The sequence below is a fragment of the Barbus barbus genome (assembly GCF_936440315.1).
Source record: "Barbus barbus genome assembly, chromosome: 7".
Classification (NCBI taxonomy): domain Eukaryota; kingdom Metazoa; phylum Chordata; class Actinopteri; order Cypriniformes; family Cyprinidae; genus Barbus; species Barbus barbus.
The window spans coordinates 3,524,750-3,543,733 of record NC_136735.1 but is presented as its reverse complement, the minus strand read 5'-3'; the positions used below and the strand labels follow the sequence as shown (position 1 = coordinate 3,543,733).

At 38.9% G+C, this 18,984-nt stretch overlaps 1 protein-coding gene across 2 annotated transcripts; it reads right to left on the bottom strand.

Annotated features, from left to right (window-relative positions):
* Window positions 1-864: 864 nt before the first annotated feature.
* On the bottom strand, window positions 865-17,882 carry LOC306872422 (B-cell receptor CD22-like). Of its 2 annotated transcripts, XM_079420964.1 has the most exons (11): window positions 17,777-17,882; window positions 4,272-4,340; window positions 3,819-4,160; window positions 3,472-3,720; window positions 2,804-3,055; window positions 2,437-2,691; window positions 2,076-2,324; window positions 1,921-1,996; window positions 1,680-1,722; window positions 1,443-1,523; window positions 865-1,121 (listed from the first exon to the last, which is right to left on the bottom strand). In XM_079420964.1, exons 1-11 carry the CDS (start codon window positions 17,793-17,795, stop codon window positions 1,101-1,103), a joined length of 1,656 nt encoding a protein of 551 aa, XP_079277090.1. In that variant the 5' UTR covers window positions 17,796-17,882; the 3' UTR covers window positions 865-1,100. The 2 variants fall into 2 exon arrangements, with proteins under 2 accessions (XP_079277090.1, XP_079277091.1); XM_079420965.1 differs by lacking the exons at window positions 2,437-2,691; window positions 17,777-17,882 and adding an exon at window positions 6,239-6,343.
* Between the last annotated feature and the right edge of the window lie 1,102 nt (window positions 17,883-18,984).

Genomic DNA, 18,984 nt, shown 5'->3' with positions numbered 1-18,984 from the left:
TTTAACATTCTTAAGACATGTTTGTTCACAGACCTGTTGTTGTATGGTAACATGAACCATGACTACCCAGGTGAAAAACAGGTGCACTTCCATTATGTACTTAAAGTGCTCGATTTTTGCAAACTAATTTTGTACTTAATATACTAAAAACGGTTATTTAGTACTTCTTAAGATAAACTTAAGATCATCTAAGTGTACTCAACTGTGCTATTTTGAGACACCATGAATATGAACTAAACTGCACTTTTAACATAATATCTCTGTATTAAAAAAAAATGTATTTCGTCATCACTTATAGTACACTTGAACCATCTTTCATACACTAGAGCACTCAAGTACACTTGTTTTTCATCTGGGTATGCCAAGGGTACTGTATAAGCATGCACACTCCCTGCAGACATTCATGTTCTCAAAAAATAAATAAATAAATAAACTCATGTGCATATGATCTTGTGGACTTACAGCAGTTGCCTCGCATGGTATCACAGAAACATTTGTATTTTAGAAAGAAAGCTAATTATGCTGCTTTATGATAATGTCACCAGCAGGCGGTGCAAAGAACACACAAATATGGCATCTTCAGTGAGACAAACCAGGTGTGCATTCCCAAAATAATTGTTGGCTGGTCGCAAGTTCCATTGAACTCTATTGGTAAAGACAGAACTTGCAACCATAGTTGCTTTTAGGAAATGCACCTCAGATTAGCACCAACTAACCAGCACACAGTACTGCGTAGGTCATAGTCCAGTACAATGTGTGTATTTCTAACTATCTCTATTGCTATTTATGCTGTTATACTGAGGTATTGAATGACAAAAGGTTTGAATTACAGAATTATTGAATGATAGACAATGGCAAACTATTGCAGTCAGATCTTTCAGATCAGATCTTTATTTTCTGCCTTGAAAACACAAACAATGCCGCATAAGGTTAAATAATACTTTTAAAATGAAGCAAACTAAATATAAAATACAAACTGAAAAAAAAGACAGACTTGCATTAGCACATTTGATGATATACTTGTATATAAGCTTTCAGAGCTATCCACACATAAGAGATACAAAAATGCTATTAAATGTTTTTGCCAGGTTTCCAAAACACTATGGTCTCTTCTTACCAAGCTGAAAGAAGAAAGAGTAATAAGAACATTAATAAATAATACTCTTAAATTTTTTTATGGAATGACTTTGATATTTAATCTTTAACAGTAAATGATATTCTTTGTATCATCTGCAAACCAGTGTGTTGACCAATCATCACTAAGCTCTGTCCCCTTAGCTAACGGTGCTCTATCTGAAAACTTTTCATGCTTGTTCTCTTTAAAATTACCATATATTTAGTCAATAGACATTTAACATTCTCACAATGACAGTGAAGAGGATTTCATTCATTTTTGCTGAACATGAGGAGAGTTTAAAATTTTGTAAATCAGCAAAACTTACCCCTACATTCTCATAAATAGGTATATTCATCTCAACATCACAAGCTTTATGTCTGTCATGATGGCGTCTGCAATGATTCATCTTTGACATGGAATAAAAGCAAAGTAGAGATAAAAATACTGATGTTTATGAACAACTCAGTATATAAATTCACAACTACATTCAGGCTTTCAGTGCTTGATTTACCAATTAATTTACCTGATCAGGACACTACTGATAGCAAACACATTTTCTCACCTGAGACTCCTGTGTGTCATTTCTCCTTTTCATCCTGCTCCTCCTAAAAGATATTGAGTATGATCATTTTGTTTTTTAAGGAGAAAATCTGTTTGTCTAAACTGTTCAATAAAATTGAGTATTTCTGATTAGATGTCAGTCTTCAAATCAGTCTGTCAACAAATCCTTCCCCTACACTGGATATTTCCAAAAATAAAAAAGACATTGCACTGGCTGTGATCAAATACTACACACATCTTACCCAATCAGCGCCATTGAGATGATAGCTGCTGCTCCACAAACCACTCCAATGGATATGTATAATATCACCAGACGTCCTACAACAGAGACAAAATAATAAAACATGTAAAGAGATTCATTAGATTCACTTCAGAAAGAGTAAATGAGCTGCTCTACCTTTAACAGTGACAGTAACAGTGTCTGATCTCTGGGATCCATGTTGATTGTGAGCCTCACAGTAGAAGCGTCCACTCTGTAGTGCACTGAAACTCTGTCCAGATCCAACAGATGAGCTTTGATCCTCCTTAAACCAGCTGAAGTTCAGAGCAGGTGGGTTTGAATCACTGCTGCAGATCAGAGTCACTGAATCTCCCTCCACTATTTCACCAGATCCAGTTATAGACACTGAGATGTTCCTGGGAGGGTCTTAAACAGACAAACAAACCAAACATTTATATCATCAACAACCATATTAAAACTGACATCACAGATGTATAGAGGATTAAATATCACAGTTACTGAACCATCATTAACTCACACATGACATTTAAAGTCACAACATCAGAGTATTTCTCTCCATGTTCATTGATGGACTTGCACTTGTATTCTCCACTGTGATCAGATCTGATCTTTGAGATCCTGTAGATTCTTCCAGATCCTACAAACATTCCTCCTTTAAACCAGCTGATTTCTGGAGGTGGGTTTGAATCACTGCTGCAGATCAGAGTCACTGATTCACCCTCCACTATTTCACCAGATCCAGTTATAGACACTGAGACGTTCCTGGGTGGGTCTTAAACAAACAAACGAACCAAACATTTATATCATCAACAACCATATTAAAACTGACATCACAGATGTTTAGAGGATTAAATATCACAGTTACTGAACCATCATTTACTCACACATGACGTTTAAAGTCACAGCAGAGTATTTATTTATATCTTCATATCTGGACTTGCACTTGTATTCTCCACTGTGATCAGATCTGATCTTTGAGATGCTGTAGATTCTTCCAGATCCTACAGTCTCTCCTCCTTTAATCCAGCTGATTTCTGGAGGTGGGTTTGAATCACTGCTGCAGCTCAGAGTCACTGAATCTTCCTCCTTTATTTCACCAGATGGACTGATGGACACTGAGGCACTGTTTGGTGGGTCTAAAGATGACAAACGTGTAGTTCAAAACATAAAATTAATGAATGAATGATTGAATGATGCATTTATATAGCGCATTTATTGTTTATTGCCGTACACCCAAAGCGCTTTACAATCATGTGGGGGTCTCTCCTCAACCACCACCAGTGTGCAGCATCCACTTGGATGATGCGACGGCAGCCACAGTACAACGGCGCCAGTGCACTCACCACACACCAGTTACAGGTGGAGAGGAGAGAGTCATAGAGCCAATCAAGTGGATGGGGATTACTGAGGCCATGATTGATAAGGGCCAGTGGAGGGAATTTGGCCAGGACACCGGGTTACACCCCTACTCTTTACGATTTTTAGTGACCACAGAGAGTCAGGACCTTTTTTTATTATTGTTAATAAAAATAACTAATGAATCTGTACTCACACATGACATTAAGATAAGAAGCAGGAGAGATGTAAGTGTGTCCCTGTAGAGCACAGCTATATCTGCCTGCATCCTCTCTTCTGACTGACTGCAGCAGGAGTTGATTGTTTCTGTCTCTTCTCTCAGTTAATGGCTGTGAGTTTCTGTACCAGATGAATGTTGCTCTGTCAGTCAGAGCGCAGCTGCTTTTACATGTCAGACGGACATTATGACCCTCTGTCACTCTCTCAGGAGACTCCACCTGAAGATCTGAACACAACACACACATTATATCTAGTGCTGCTGTCAGACACTGATTATTATTCAACATAATGCACAGAAGAAGAGTGAAACCTCATCAAAGTCACCTGTGACAGTAAGAGTCACTCCTGGATAACCAGTCCAACTTCCTTCTGTTCTATTAGTGATGAATCTGAAACAGTACATGTGTTCATCTTTCTGTGTCACATGACTCAGTCTGACAGTGCAGTTCTGCTGTTCATCTCCCAGATACTGAAGCCTCTGACTGTATTCAGGGTCCTCAGACAGATCTGGAGGTTCTATACCCTCTACAGGGTTTTTAGTCCAGAACACTTTCCTGATCTGATATCCAGTAGGGTATGTATAAGTGCAGTTCATTATCACTGATGAGTCCTTTAGTGCACAGATGTGTGAAGGACTGTAACTCACATCCCAATCAGCAGAAACCCCTGAAACACAGAATTCATATAGAAACAAAATAGCAACAGCTTGAGCAAAACGTTGGTGGGAAAACTGTATGCAAATCTCTTGATTGTTTCTGAAATGCTGCAGCAACTCACCGTGAATCATGAACAGAAAGATCAGAGGAAGATGAGGAGCCATTCTGACTGACATCATCACAGCAACACCTACAACAAATGCACAGTGCCTTATAATTCAGCGGTTTATTTTAAACTCCCATTGTATTATTTTATAGGACAATGCCTTATAAACTTTACAGTTGCTGGTGCATGAAAAGGTCTTTATTATATTATTGCCTCGCCAGACTCATTGGTATGGGTTAAAAAATAAAAAATAAATAAAAACTGTGAGGTTAACACACTGTAGTTAAGAAGATATCTTCCTCTTTCTGTAAAGTGTGAACCAAGCACCATCTATGGCACCGAGACGCGCAAGTAAACACAGAAGGAGAATAAAATATCATCTATATACCTGTCTTATACACAGTCAATACACACACAATCCTGTTCTGTTCACTGGTCAGGCAATCAACATTTGCAATTGTTCTCTTAAACCTACATACAAAACATGTCACTTTCATGCAACTACTCAAAAACACAACAACAAAGACAAAGACAAAAAAGCAGGTATAGTTGGCTGACAAGCATCATTTTTCTGGTGAAACTTGCTAACCTTTATTTTTTTATAAAATGTTGTGCAGAAACCATCCTAAATTTGATCTTCCGATCATCTCTCAAATAGGCGTACTGTGATTCATAAAATTAATGCACATACAGAGTCTCTTTCTGATGTGAAATCTATGAATCGCAAAATGATCTTGAACTTCAGCGCAAATGAATGGTTTCAGTTCTCTGCTTGTAAACAACGCATATGTCTTTAAAGGGGTCTTATGATGCGATTTCAAGTTTTCCTTTCTCTTTGGAGTGTTACAAGCTGTTTGTGCATAGATAAGATCCCTGAAGTTGCAAAGACTAAAGTCTCAAAACCAAAGAGATATTCTTTATTAAAGTTAAGACTCGTCCACACCCCCCTAAAACGGCTCATTCAAACACACATTCGAACCTGGGAGTAGCCTGCCAGCTGTGCACAAAGGCTGTTTTTATACAGTGGGGGCAATTTTAACTTTGCAAGGACAGCTTCTGACTCACAGCCTGTAAGTACATGTTCTTATTTAAAGAATTTGCCACTGACAATTCAAACGTGAGTTTTGAGCAGTGTAGAGTACTGCTTGTTGTTTGTCATTTCCCTGATCACAAATGCAGACATGGCAATGTTTACGCGATGCAACGCGACGTGTACAAAGACAGTATAAGTCATTACAATCAGTGATTATATCCCCACTGGATGCAATAAATGCCTGATTTGTAATGGGTTTTATTGTTTTAGTCTGGCCAATCAGAGCACGCCTCGCTTCTCAGAATGATGAGCTTTGTAAAAACCAACGCGTTTCAGAAAGGCAGGCATAGCGGAGCAACTATAATGTATAGTATGTGGAAAATAATGTGTTTTTGAACCTTAAACCGCATAAACACATTGCATTACACCAAATACACAAAACAATGTTCTTTTTAGCAACGTCATATGACCCCTTTAACATGTAAGATCATCAGTCATCATCCAAATCCTTTAATTTAGAACAGCGTGCTGCAAGAACAGCTTACATTTTCAAAAACCTGCAGTACTCCGACAAGAAAGAGTGCGTACGTCTGCTCAGACCCTGACATGACGCTAAGCACTTTTCCACGTCAAAGTCAGTTTTTTCAAATATGAGCCTGGATTTAAGCGTACCCACATTCTAAGATCAAATCTGAGCGTATGCATGCTTTATAAATGAGGTTTATGACATCAACATCCAAAACACAGTACATGATGCTTAAACTAGGAAATACTAGGTGATTGCTGCCAACATACAAAACCACTTCTTAACTTTTGAACCTAGTTACTGAGAACTGATACATGTGACAACATACAAGTCCCAGTCAAGCACACACACACACACACACACACACAAATATATATTTGATGATAATCAGTCTACAGAAAGAATATAAAATCATGTTCTTACCCGTTTCATCAAAACTCATGACCAGTGACAGCACTACAAATGATCAGAAAGAAACCAGTAATGGGGTTTTGATGTGGTTAGCACCTTATATTTTAGCAGGAGGATATGACGCTTCATAGCATTAAGCAGAAGAGTTTTAACAAGGAAACTGAGAAATGTTGTCAAATTTTGAGCTCTTCTAAGCGTTTTATTCTTACTCTGGCCTTGTATAATTTCTCTATTGTTACTGGTTATCTTGTGAATCTCTAAATACAGCCATAAATACAGTTTCCTCTGTAGAGAGAGAGGTGGCAAAACAAGACATATTCAATCTCACAGCAGGATCTCTCTAGTGTTGCTGACTGTGTGATCACGTGACCCCAATGAGAGACAGACAGACGAGTGCTGACCTCACAGACCTGTTGTTCTGGTATCTGTAGTTAAAGGTCCCATATTGTACACCTTTCTGGAGTTTTATTTCAGGTTTTGATGTCCTTAAGAATATATATTTGTGGTATAAGTACCAAAAACCATCTCAATATATTTTTACAGCTCTTCTCTCAGGAACTCTGATAAGAACAGATCGATTTTGGCCTAATTAATATTCATGAGCCTCTCTTCTGATTGGCCTGTTGTTTTCTGAGTGATGCACGGCTACGCCAACCACAGGTAACTAGGGTCATGTAGGGCTGACGTCACAATTACGTCACAGCGCTAGCTGGAGGAAAAACAAAGGGAAAACTGGAGGCGGCCCATTAAACCAGCGCATATTCGGCTACATAAGGAGCTTAAAATATCTTCTTGTTGTGATGTTGGGTGCCGGAATCAACATAATACAGCCTCAAATTAGAAATTTGATTGCATACCTGCTGCCACTGACAGACGAAAAAACTATAAAACGAGTGGACTGGACAGAAACGATCGTCAAAAATGCTTGCGTTTGCAGTGCACAAAGGTTCAATAAAGTATTGTGTTTTGTTGTTATGGGCGCGTCTGAAGATTTCTTGCATCTCACGGCTATGTCGTGAAATGTCTGTGTGCATGTGTGTAAAACAACAAACTGATGAAATTTAAGTTTTAACCAGTGGTGGAAAGAGTACTGAAAAAATATACTCAAGTAAAAGTACCATTACCTTCCAAAAAAAGTAGTTTGAGTAGAGTAATAGTACTTGTCCAAAAAACTACTTGAGTAAAAGAGTAGCCTATTTAAAAGTACTCCTGAGTATTGAGTAGTGAGTACTGAGCTGTGGATTCTACCCCGTCATAATAACCGCTCTACGCTGCAATTTATACATTTGTAACCCTGGAGCACAAAACCAGTCTTAAGTCGCTGAGGTATATTTGTAGCAATAGCCAAAAAATATACATTGTATTGGTCAAAATTATTGATTTTTCTTTTATGCCAAAAATCATTAGGACATTAAGTAAAGATCATGTTCCATGAAGATATTTTGTAAATTTCCTACTGTAAATATCTCAAAACTTAATTTTTGATTAGTAACAATGCATTGCTAAGAACTTCATTTTAACAACTTTATACACGATTTTCTCAATATTTAGATTTTTTTGCACCCTCAGATTCCAGATTTTCAAATAGTTGTATCTCGGCCTAAAATTGTCAGATCGTAACCCACACAAAAATGGAAAGCTTATTTACTCAGCTTTCAGATGATGTATGGATCTCAATTTTGAAAAATTGACAGGACTGGTTTTGTGGTCCAGGGTCACCTTTAAAAAACGTTGTACATTCTGGAATTCACATTATCTTGTTTGTCATAAAGATGAAGAATATCTATAATCCAGCAGTTTTGATTGATTTTGACTGCCAACTCTTTAAAACACATCAAAACAGCACGGAAACAGTATTCAGTTGAAGAAAAGATGAAAGTTATTCTCAGTACAATCATCACCATTTAAATCATAAAGTTTGAACAATAGATTTAAAATAATGTGTAAGGCCACTGAGAGCATGCTGTTGTTGCACATCAAATATTAATGTTTGGAACAGTGCAAATACAAACACCATTAGAAACTCATTGTTCAGCATCACACACCATGATATGGGTTAAAATGAGAGCCCATTTCTCTCTTGCATTTTGCAATAAAGAAATAAGAATAACTAAACTTGATAATTTATGTTACAATTTTAACATAAATGCACATTGTTCTAGAAGGATGGCATCATGCCATACCTTTGATACATTTACTCGAATTGTTATGTTGATAAAACAATTTGTAAGGAAAAATGCATTAAATAGCCAAGTATTCTGGGGAAACCATTTCAAAAGAAAAGACAAACGCTCGTCTCTTTGCTGAGCCGTGGCGGTCTCGGTGAATCAGCAGCATCCACAACTGAATGGAACAAAAAGTGTTGAACTTGAAAATTGTTTATGCGCGAATGCACTTGCTAAATGAAGACGGATTGTATAAAATGGATCAAAATAAATAATTAATAAAAAAAGTTTATTAATGAGCTGCATTTTTATTACATCACGTGCTGACACAGATGCAGTGTATTAACGCCACGGGTCATCAATATGGTGTAGATTGGTCTTCAATTTGAGTACAATATTGCAAATCGTTTTACAGTGTTTCGAACACACTTTTTCACAGCGCGCATCATGGAGTAGCCCCAGAGTGCACCTTGGACGAAGGGGCGGGGCGACACATTAAGGTGGGGTGACACGTGTCGCTCTGCCCACCCCCAATTTCATTGGCTTATGATACAGCAGAGCTTATTGGTGTAGACGTTTGCTCATGAGCATTCTTTATTATACGTTTTTATGTACGCTGTTTGGCTGTACTACAGAAATATTAAGTGCTAACAACAGCGATTTTAGTTAGAATCAATTAGCAAATGTGTTTTATTTTAATTTTTTTACTTATGACGAATTAGTTAGAGTAAGTTCCTATCAAACGCTTGGTGGCGGCATCTCCGAGTATTCGGGCAGAACAGTTATAGTAATATGAGCGGCTCACGAATTAAGTCTTCAGAACAAATTCTTAATTCGTGGCCATGATATAGTCCTAATGGCACGTTAAATTAACTCATTTATTATTGCACTTTTCACAGTACACGAAGCAGACATACTTAAACATTGAGCAGTTTTAGCTGGGCGATGCTGATAAAAATGATCCACTGTTTGAGATTTAGCTGTTTTGTATAATTAATATTTACATGTAGCCTATATTCTTTATTTTAGGATCGATGGATAAGCTCAAACTTCATTCATTGTAGTTCAGGAAGACATAGGACAAACCCGCAAATGGTTTTAATTTAAAGAACAACACTGCGGTGACAAATAAGACAATAATACCAAATAGCCCATCAGCGTGAACTGGGGTTTTATGTGTGGATAATGGGAATAAAAACCTTGCTGAAACACACACTCATTTATTTATTTATTTATTTGCATATACAGTCAGGTCCATAAATATTGGGACATCGACACAGTTCTAACATTTTTGGCTCTATACACCACCACAATGGATTTCAAATGAAACGAACAAGATGTGCTTTAACTGCAGACTGTCAGCTTTAATTTGTATTTACATCCAAATCAGGTGAACGGTGTAGGAATTACAACAGTTTGCACATGTGCCTCCCACTTGTTAAGGGACCAAAAGTAATGGGACAGAATAATAATCATAAATCAAACTTTCACTTTTTAATACTTGGTTGCAAATCCTTTGCAGTCAATTACAGCCTGAAGTCTGGAACGCATAGACATCACCAGACGCTGGGTTTCATCCCTGGTGATGCTCTGCCAGGCCTCTACTGCAACCGTCTTCAGTTCCTGCTTGTTCTTGGGGCATTTTCCCTTCAGTTTTGTCTTCAGCAAGTGAAATGCATGCTCAATCGGATTCAGGTCAGGTGATTGACTTGGCCATTGCATAACAGTCCACTTCCTTCCCTTCAAAAACTCTTTGGTTGCTTTTGCAGTATGCTTTGGGTCATTGTCCATCTGCACTGTGAAGCGCCGTCCAGTGAGTTCTGAAGCATTTGGCTGAATATGAGCAGATAATATTGCCCGAAACACTTCAGAATTCATCCTGCTGCTTTTGTCAGCAGTCACATCATCAATACATACAAGAGAACCAGTTCCACTGGCAGCCATACATGCCCACGCCATGACACTACCACCACCATGCTTCACTGATGAGGTGGTATGCTTAGGATCATGAGCAGTTCCTTTCCTTCTCCATACTCTTCTCTTCCCATCACTCTGGTACAAGTTGATCTTGGTCTCGTCTGTCCATAGGATGTTGTTCCAGAACTGTGAAGGCTTTTTTAGATGTCGTTTGACAAACTCTAATCTGGCCTTCCTGTTTTTGAGGCTCACCAATGGTTTACATCTTGTGGTGAACCCTCTGTATTCACTCTGGTGAAGTCTTCTCTTGATTGTTGACTTTGACACACATACACCTAGCTCCTGGAGAGTGTTCTTGATCTGGCCAACTGTTGTGAAGGGTGTTTTCTTCACCAGGGAAAGAATTCTTCGGTCATCCACCACAGTTGTTTTCCGTGGTCTTCCGGGTCTTTTGGTGTTGCTGAGCTCACCGGTGCGTTCCTTCTTTTTAAGAATGTTCCAAACAGTTGTTTTGGCCACGCCTAATGTTTTCGCTATCTCTCTGATGGGTTTGTTTTGTTTTTTCAGCCTAATGATGGCTTGCTTCACTGATAGTGACAGCTCTTTGGCTCTCATCTTGACAGTTGATAGCAACAGATTCCAAATGCAAATAGCACACTTGAAATGAACTCTGGACCTTTTATCTGCTCATTGTAATTGGGATAATGAGGGAATAACACACAACTGGCCATGGAACAGCTGAGAAGCCAATTGTCCCATTACTTTTGGTCCCTTAACAAGTGGGAGGCACATATGCAAATTGTTGTAATTCCTACACCGTTCACCTGATTTGGATGTAAATACCCTCAAATTAAAGCTGACAGTCTGCAGTTAAAGCACATCTTGTTCGTTTCATTTGAAATCCATTGTTGTGGTGTATAGAGCCAAACATTTTAGAATTGTGTCGATGTCCCAATATTAATGGACCTGACTGTAGGCCTAAATGTTTTTGTTTACTAAAAGAGCTGTTATTAAATCTGACCTACAGCAAATATTATTATTAATGTGCTTTAGTGTGTATTTAAACAATAGCCTACATGTTCATATATTTTCTCTGCAACATTTTTATTTATACTTTTATATATAGACTATATGCACAAATTAAATTACTGGTTTTGTGGCTCAATCCTTTAAAAATAACCAATCACTGTACTATATTAGGCCTACAGATGTTAGATTTTTAGCAGCTATATAGTCTTTAATAAATAAATAAAAATATTAATCACAGAGAAGGTCTTTTATTAAAAGTGCTCACGCACCTTTTGCACAGATTCACAGCGCCGAGATATTTAATATTTTATATTTACGCAGGTCTATATGGCTACAATGATCGAGTGTTAATAACTGAGTCTAAACTCATCCCGTACACAGATTAACACACACACACACACACACACAATGAGGGTGTGGATACAGAAATTATTGGATTTTTAATATTTGATGTCATAGACACTTATTTACTATAAGATAGGAAACTTTAAAAAACTGTAAGAGAATCGATATTTGTTCAAATATTTTATTGAGATATAAACAAGGAAACATTGAGCTTCTCATGAAAATATTTATTTGCACTTTATAACCTACAAGTTTGTGACGCATTGAGCAACATAGGCTAACTCATCTCTATAAATAACAAAAAACAAACAAAAAAAAGGTTGTGCTTTAAAACATATAAATTAAAACATATTCGCGTTATATAACAAATTATATTCGTGTTTGTCCATGTCTAAAATACAGTAAATTATCATCATTTGTGTATAAAATCCCAATTTAGTGCTGATCCGTGGCCTTCTGATCCTCAAGGAAATATGAATGAAGCGTTATAACCTGAAGAAGCCGGAGGTGCTGTCATCAAAAGTTTATTTTTAAATAATGACTTCATCTGACTAAAATTACTATGGTTACTAAACAGATAATAATTAAAGCCTATGATTCTAGAGTTAGCACATATTTCTGTAGTATGTCCAAATCAATTTTACAAAATTGTACACAAAGGAATGCGCATGCTCGGGTCTACACCAATAAGGCTTGCCGTGTTATAAACCGATGAAATTTGGGGTGGGCGGAGCGACACGTGTTGCCCCACCTAATATGTCGCCCCGCCCCATCGTCCAGACTGCACTCTGGAGTACTTGGCATCACGTGCTCAAACTCATCAAAAGTCAACAAGTTCAACAAGCAACAACAACTTAGCAGAACGCACGCGAGAGAGAAAGACTCAGTGAGCGGGAATTTACCAAACGTGGCACTTGCGGGAGTTAACACTGTATGCAATACCCGAAACCTCACACCACATTTCAGGCCGTGTAGATAGGCAAGCATATTGTGGCGGGAGGAGCCAACGACAGACACAGTGGGCGTGGCGTCAAGCCTCGGAGAGGTTTTTATTAAACAATATATCAAAATAAAGTGTCCAAAGGGGGAAAAGTGTCCAAAATAAACGGGGATCTGGTGTCCTCGTCGTGCTGCGGGGCTGTGCAGGAGGGCAGTGTTCAGGAGGGAAGGGTCCAGGGAAGGGGCGGAGTCCGGTGGCCGCACGCGCTCCCCTCTCGGGGCCGGGAGCGAGTGGCGGCGGCGTCTCTGGCGCGGCTTCGTCCATCTTCGGGATCCCGGCACTTCTGGGGGACTCGGCGGCTCGGCATCCTAGCCCGTCAGCCGCCTAACGGGTGCGGCAGTCCTCCTCGGCGCTCCCTTCCTGGACCCACGAGGACACCAGCGTGCATGCACGGGAAGAGACCGGTCTCTCGAGGAGAGGCGCGTTCGGCATTTAACGGCGGCGGTGATGAGGCTCTATTCACGTCAGGTGCGCCTCATCACACGCCGCCAGCCCTGGCTGTTTCAGCGCCCCTCCTCTCTCACACACCCACTCCTGTCGGGAGCCTGGTGAAGGGCGGCGAATATGGGACGGGGTGGTGATGATGGACAGGGGGGAGGCAGCCGACTCGTCACAATATATACAAATCATTTAGTACGCAGAAATCCGAAATTTACCTTAACATATTAGAGGAAGATGTGACTGAATTGATACTTAAAGAATGCACTTCCAGCAGCCATGATAAACAACTGTTGGCGGTTAAAGTTTTCTATGCACAATTTGATTTGACGAATGTCACGAGACCGATTACTATGTCTCTATCCAATCACATTAATGGATAAAAAAAAAATTTAAATAAGCATGTAACGACTACAAACGGAGGAAAATAGAGGAGCAAAAGTACCAATACATCACTTAAAATGTATTCAAGTAAAAGTAAAAGTACACCATTTTTAAACTACTCAAAAAAGTACAATTACTGATAAAAACTACTTAATTACTGTAACATGAGTATTTGTAATTCATTACTTCACACCCCTGGTTTTAACAATAACCAATGACCTGTAAGACAGATGTTTCTATGTTACAACACCACAGTTGTCTTTTATCCCTTGTGAAAAAGTACGCTTAAGTATACTTTTATATATTGTACTTATTGCAGAAATAATATACTTTTAAAATAACACACATAAGTGCAAATTAAATATGTTATTTTCAACGCTTAAATACATTGTATTTGTAATTAACTTCAAATATATCACATTTTAAAGTGATATTAAATGCAACAAGTTGAACTTTCTAGTTATTTTTTTTAAACCAATTAAGTGATACTTTTTAGTACATCTTTACATGTACTTTCATAATTGTTTCTAGTGTCTATAAAATATGGTTAAAGTGTACTACTAATGTACTGAGAAGCAAATAATGTTAACTAAAATAACCAGGGATTGAAATGAACTTTTTCACTCACTAGCCAATTTGGCTGCTAAATTTTTAAGTTACCGGCCATTCAAAACTTCTACTAGCTAAAAAACAAAACTGAAATAAACCAACAGCTTGAGGCTGTCTACACTGGACGTGACAAAGCGACCATTGCAAATCATTTTTAGTTTAAATTGATTTTATCCTTTTATGGGCATTTTTACCTTTATAAAGCCATTTTTTTTCTAAAAGTGTGCATTATCTTTTGAGTCAAATTCTTACATTTAATCAATCAATTATAATAATAATACATTTAGGCTGTTACTAAACAAATTAAATCAGTATCAAGAAATGCGATTGAACCGAATGATTTAAACTGTTGATTCATTCATGAACGAAACACCGTCATGTTGCTCAGAGACACTAAACAGGGTTGTGGCTGTGTTTGGAAAGTTTTTTGTTGGCAAAATAGAGCAAAAACAGGCAATAGGGTGTCTAAAATGTAAGTTTCTTGATATTAACTTTTTTTTTTTTAACTGTTGTATAAAATCAATGCTGATTCTTTAAGAAAACAACAGTACCCCTAGTGTTATATTTATTAACTATATGAATGGATATAAGTGTATACATTTCCTCCCCCCTTATCTTGAATTATGTAATCGTTCAGTTGTTTGCCAAAATTGCAATCGCTTGAATCTCTGAGGATGTTCTTGACTCCGTTGGGGTTGAGAGAGTCCTCTCTCTTAAGTAAGCACATGGCTGGGTGTAAAATGGGGCCTGTTGGCCCTGTGGCATGCAGTGGAATTGCAGACTGCAAACCATAAATGAAGATGCAGAGACTGCTGGGAGCAGGAAGAGAAAAATATCTGAGCCTTTCCATGATGGTGACTTCCAGGGTTGAGTGCAGATGAGTTCCAGTGGCATTACACTCCAGTGGTCAGGAGTCATCTCCCCAAGCTGGGGAGACTGCACACAGCTCTATGTTGGGGCCTGCCGGGCATGCCCATGCAGGTTCAGGAGCTCCGTTAGTCCAATCACACGGGCAGCAATCGGAAGATTTAGCAGAAGAAAAGGATGGACCTGTGCGTGAGCCCTTTAAAGTCAGAGAAGAGTCACACCTTTCAGGATGGGCTTGACCAATGAGAAAGGCTGAATGTCCAAGCGGGAGGCTGGAAAGATTGGGGGTTTTATGACCCTTTGTCTAAGATCATGGTTCAAAAGGCTCTGGCAGTGTATACTTTGATTAAATTACAAACACACATGGCATTCTATGAGAAGGTGCGTCAGCAAATGAGAATTAATTTGGTAGGAGACACGATATAGATGGGGTTACATTAACTAGTACTTCACTCATAAAGCATGTATAAAACAAAATACAATGCAAGAGACAACATACAAGACAATTGAAATCATACACACAATGTCCTGGGATGAATGTTCATTCGTAGAAAGGTTTGTCTATAAATGAAAAAGGAGGAAAGTTCTGTTTTTTATGGGCATGGAGTGGGTTTCAGAAGGGTCTGTTCTTACTGCACTTTGCATCTCACATGCTTTTGAGCAATAAAACAGTCTTATCAGATGGTTTCCCTGGTAACTGAGTCCTTTAGGGTGCTCTTTCAGGAGAAGGGTCCAAAGACCCTCACAGTTTGTATGTGGAATGAGAGGGTTTCCTGAATTATTCATTAAATATAATGACTAAATGTGTGTCTGGTTGGTCAAAATGCTACATATTTGTATATTGTTACAGTTAACCCCGCATTTGTGCCCAGCTCAACCCGTACATGTGAAATGCTTTTTACAGACAGTTTATCGATTAAATGCATATGAAGGAACGAAAACAACAAACTCTTTAAATCTCTCGGAAAGAAACAGCGCCGAGTTCAAACAGACAATAGAAATGAATGAACATAGCCTACCTGAAACAGTTTTTCACAACATTTGAATTTTCTGCCCAGTCAACAATTTGATCTCACAGTGATGTCACTATCAACTCCCAGGATACTCGTGATGAGGTCACAATGTGAGGTCACAGTGAGCTAAATGTGTAACCTCACAGCGCCTTCACTGTGTGCTTGTACTAATGTGAGATCAAAGTGCACTCACTGCACAGAGACTAGGTACCCAGCATGCATTGCAGCATGAAGCTTTTGATTGTCACCATTGTTGAGATTCATACACTGATTATTGATCTTTCTCTTTGTGTTTACATGACAAACTAGTTCAAAATATTTGTTTCAACATGCTTTTAAAATCCTTGATAAATTATTATACTTTTGTAGCTGTCAGAAATAAAGTCAGTCTGGTTAGTAATGAGTGGAGCTTGTGATGCTGTTTGTGGAGTTGTTTAATCATTCTCTGCTGAGATTCTGATAGATTCAGTGTCTTTTATTTCAGTTGGTTTCATCTAAGGCTGTGTCTGGAAGTTAAGTTTTATGTTTGGAGAAGGTTCTTATAATAGAAATCTGTTAGCTGGGCGTGCACTTATGAGCTCATCATGTGAGAGCACTGCCATAGTGTTGAGAAACAGGAAGTAGAATGTGCCCCTGGTGACTGATATTTGAACAGCCTCCTCTCAACCTGCTCAACATTTTGAATTCACAATGAGCTCACATGTGAGGATCACTGTATGAGAATGGGGTGATTTCACTGTGATCATCGAGTGATCTCACGTGTTGACTGGGCGGTGTATGCAATCTCATGCAGAACACAGCGCAGTGAAGTGAGTGAATTTCTTCTCATTAATAATGAGGACCTAGCATTTTAATAATGAACTATCGCTCTGAGACCCTCACTATACAACTCGTGTGTGCCAGCGCTTCAAAACACTCAATGCATGTTTTAAATCCCGGCCTTTGTGATTCTAAAATCGCACTGACCAATATCCCAACTCGTAATTAATCTTTGTATATCGTCCAGCCCAAGGAACTGAGTGTGTGTCATTTAGCTGCCGCCAGGTGGCTTTGTGCGACCTATCTTGTCCCACTCTGGGACCAACAAGTGGGTCGCGACCCACAGTTTGAAAACCCCTGTTCTAATGGACCGCTTTGTGATATCACAAACACCTGAAATCAATGCAATAGTTCAAACAAGCTGTACGTTGTAGTTCTTGAAAGAGTGAATTAAAAATAATAAAAATAAAATTATCTCCCTTTGGAGTGCACTTTCAGAGTTGTAACTTTGTAAATCATTTGTGTGTCCAAACATAAACACTGCACACCAGAGGTGGAATTAAAAAAAGAAAGCTTTACAACACCATGTGCACTGCTACAAAGAGAGATTTAACGCAGCAAGTTAAGGGTCGAGAGCCCAACTAAAGCAAACACTGATCTCCATGATGGTGGCATCATTTTAACCAATAAAACATCAACATCTGATCCTCTGTAATTTTCAATAACAGCAGGTGTTCATCACTAATGCTCAATCATCATTTAATTAGTCGCTTAATTATCTCTTTAACTTTAACTCTTTGAGGACTTGGGATATGACTTGAAGACTTGTTTGTGATTTGAAAGTCCCACCTCTGCTAAACACTGACTAAAATTCAAAAAGTGAAAAAGCATAATAGGGCCCCTTTAAATCCTATTGTTACTGAGAATGTGTTATCCAGCCTCAATCTCTCCTACACCACACACATACACACACAATATTTTATGATAATGAATCTGAAGAAAGATAATAAAGTAATGTTCTTACCCTTTTCACCAACACTCATGACCAGTGAAAGCAATACAAATGGTTAATTTGAAACCAGCACTGTGGTTTGACAGACGTGTGATGCATGCGTGTTATATTTGAGTGTGGTTATGACACTTCACCTTGTGCGGATATAGTGTTAATAGCCATCATCACTGTAATGTCATTAGACTAAATGCATACAACAGCAGTTAAACTTTACGGAACTGTACATCAGTCAATAAAATGTTTTGCAAACCAATATGCATATGTTTTTAACTGTCCAAGAGGAATTAGAGTTGTTTCTTCTGAATGTCGAAAGGTTCCCATTCTTTTTAGGTCTTCTAATTATTTTTATTTATTTTTTCCCTAAAACTCTAAATATGGTCATAAATAGTTTTCACTTTAGTGAAAAAAGTGTGAGAAACAAAACAATAGAAGAAGAAGAAAAAAACTAAATTACTTCACCCACCAGATCTGTGCTCCCTCGCCTGATGGTTTGAGTGGTCTCAAGTCAAGGGGTTTTCCAAGTTGACTGTGTGATCACATTGTTATGTTCTCTCAAACGTGTTGTTTGATAAGACGTTGAGTTAGTGTTCAGTGATGCATCGAGTTTGATTGTGCTGAAAGCATTTTGTCATGCCTGACCAATGTAGGTCTTCGTTTACTGGGGTCTGGGACGGGGAGTGAGAAAAGTAAAGTGAGACAACAAGTTGATGCTACTTGCTGTGTCAGTGTGATTCTTGTCAAACACAACATTTGGCGACGAGGATGGCTGATATCGCACTACCACCCCCTGCTCCTTTCCTGGCCCTACCCGGCGAGCCTCCGATTCCCTGGACTCGCTGGTTACAGTCCTTTGAGACTTTCATCTTGGCAGTGGGGCTGACTGACATGAGCGCAGCCCGCAAAAAAGCACTGTTACTGCATTGCTTGGGAAGCGAGTGTCAGCGTGTGCTGGGAGCGTTCGAGCCAGACACCGCAAGTGACTATGACACAGCCGTGGAACTACTGACCGCGCATTTTGCAGCCCCACAGAGCGCTCTCTTGCGACGGTTTTTGTTCCGTCAACGACACCAGCTGCCCGGTGAGTCTGTACAACAGTACGTAGCCAACTTGCGGGGATTGGCCAGCTCATGCAAGTTTGGTGTGTTGCAGAACGAAATGATTCGAGACCAGTTAATTGAACATACCAACAATTCAAAAGTGCGTGAAACTCTGCTGTTAGA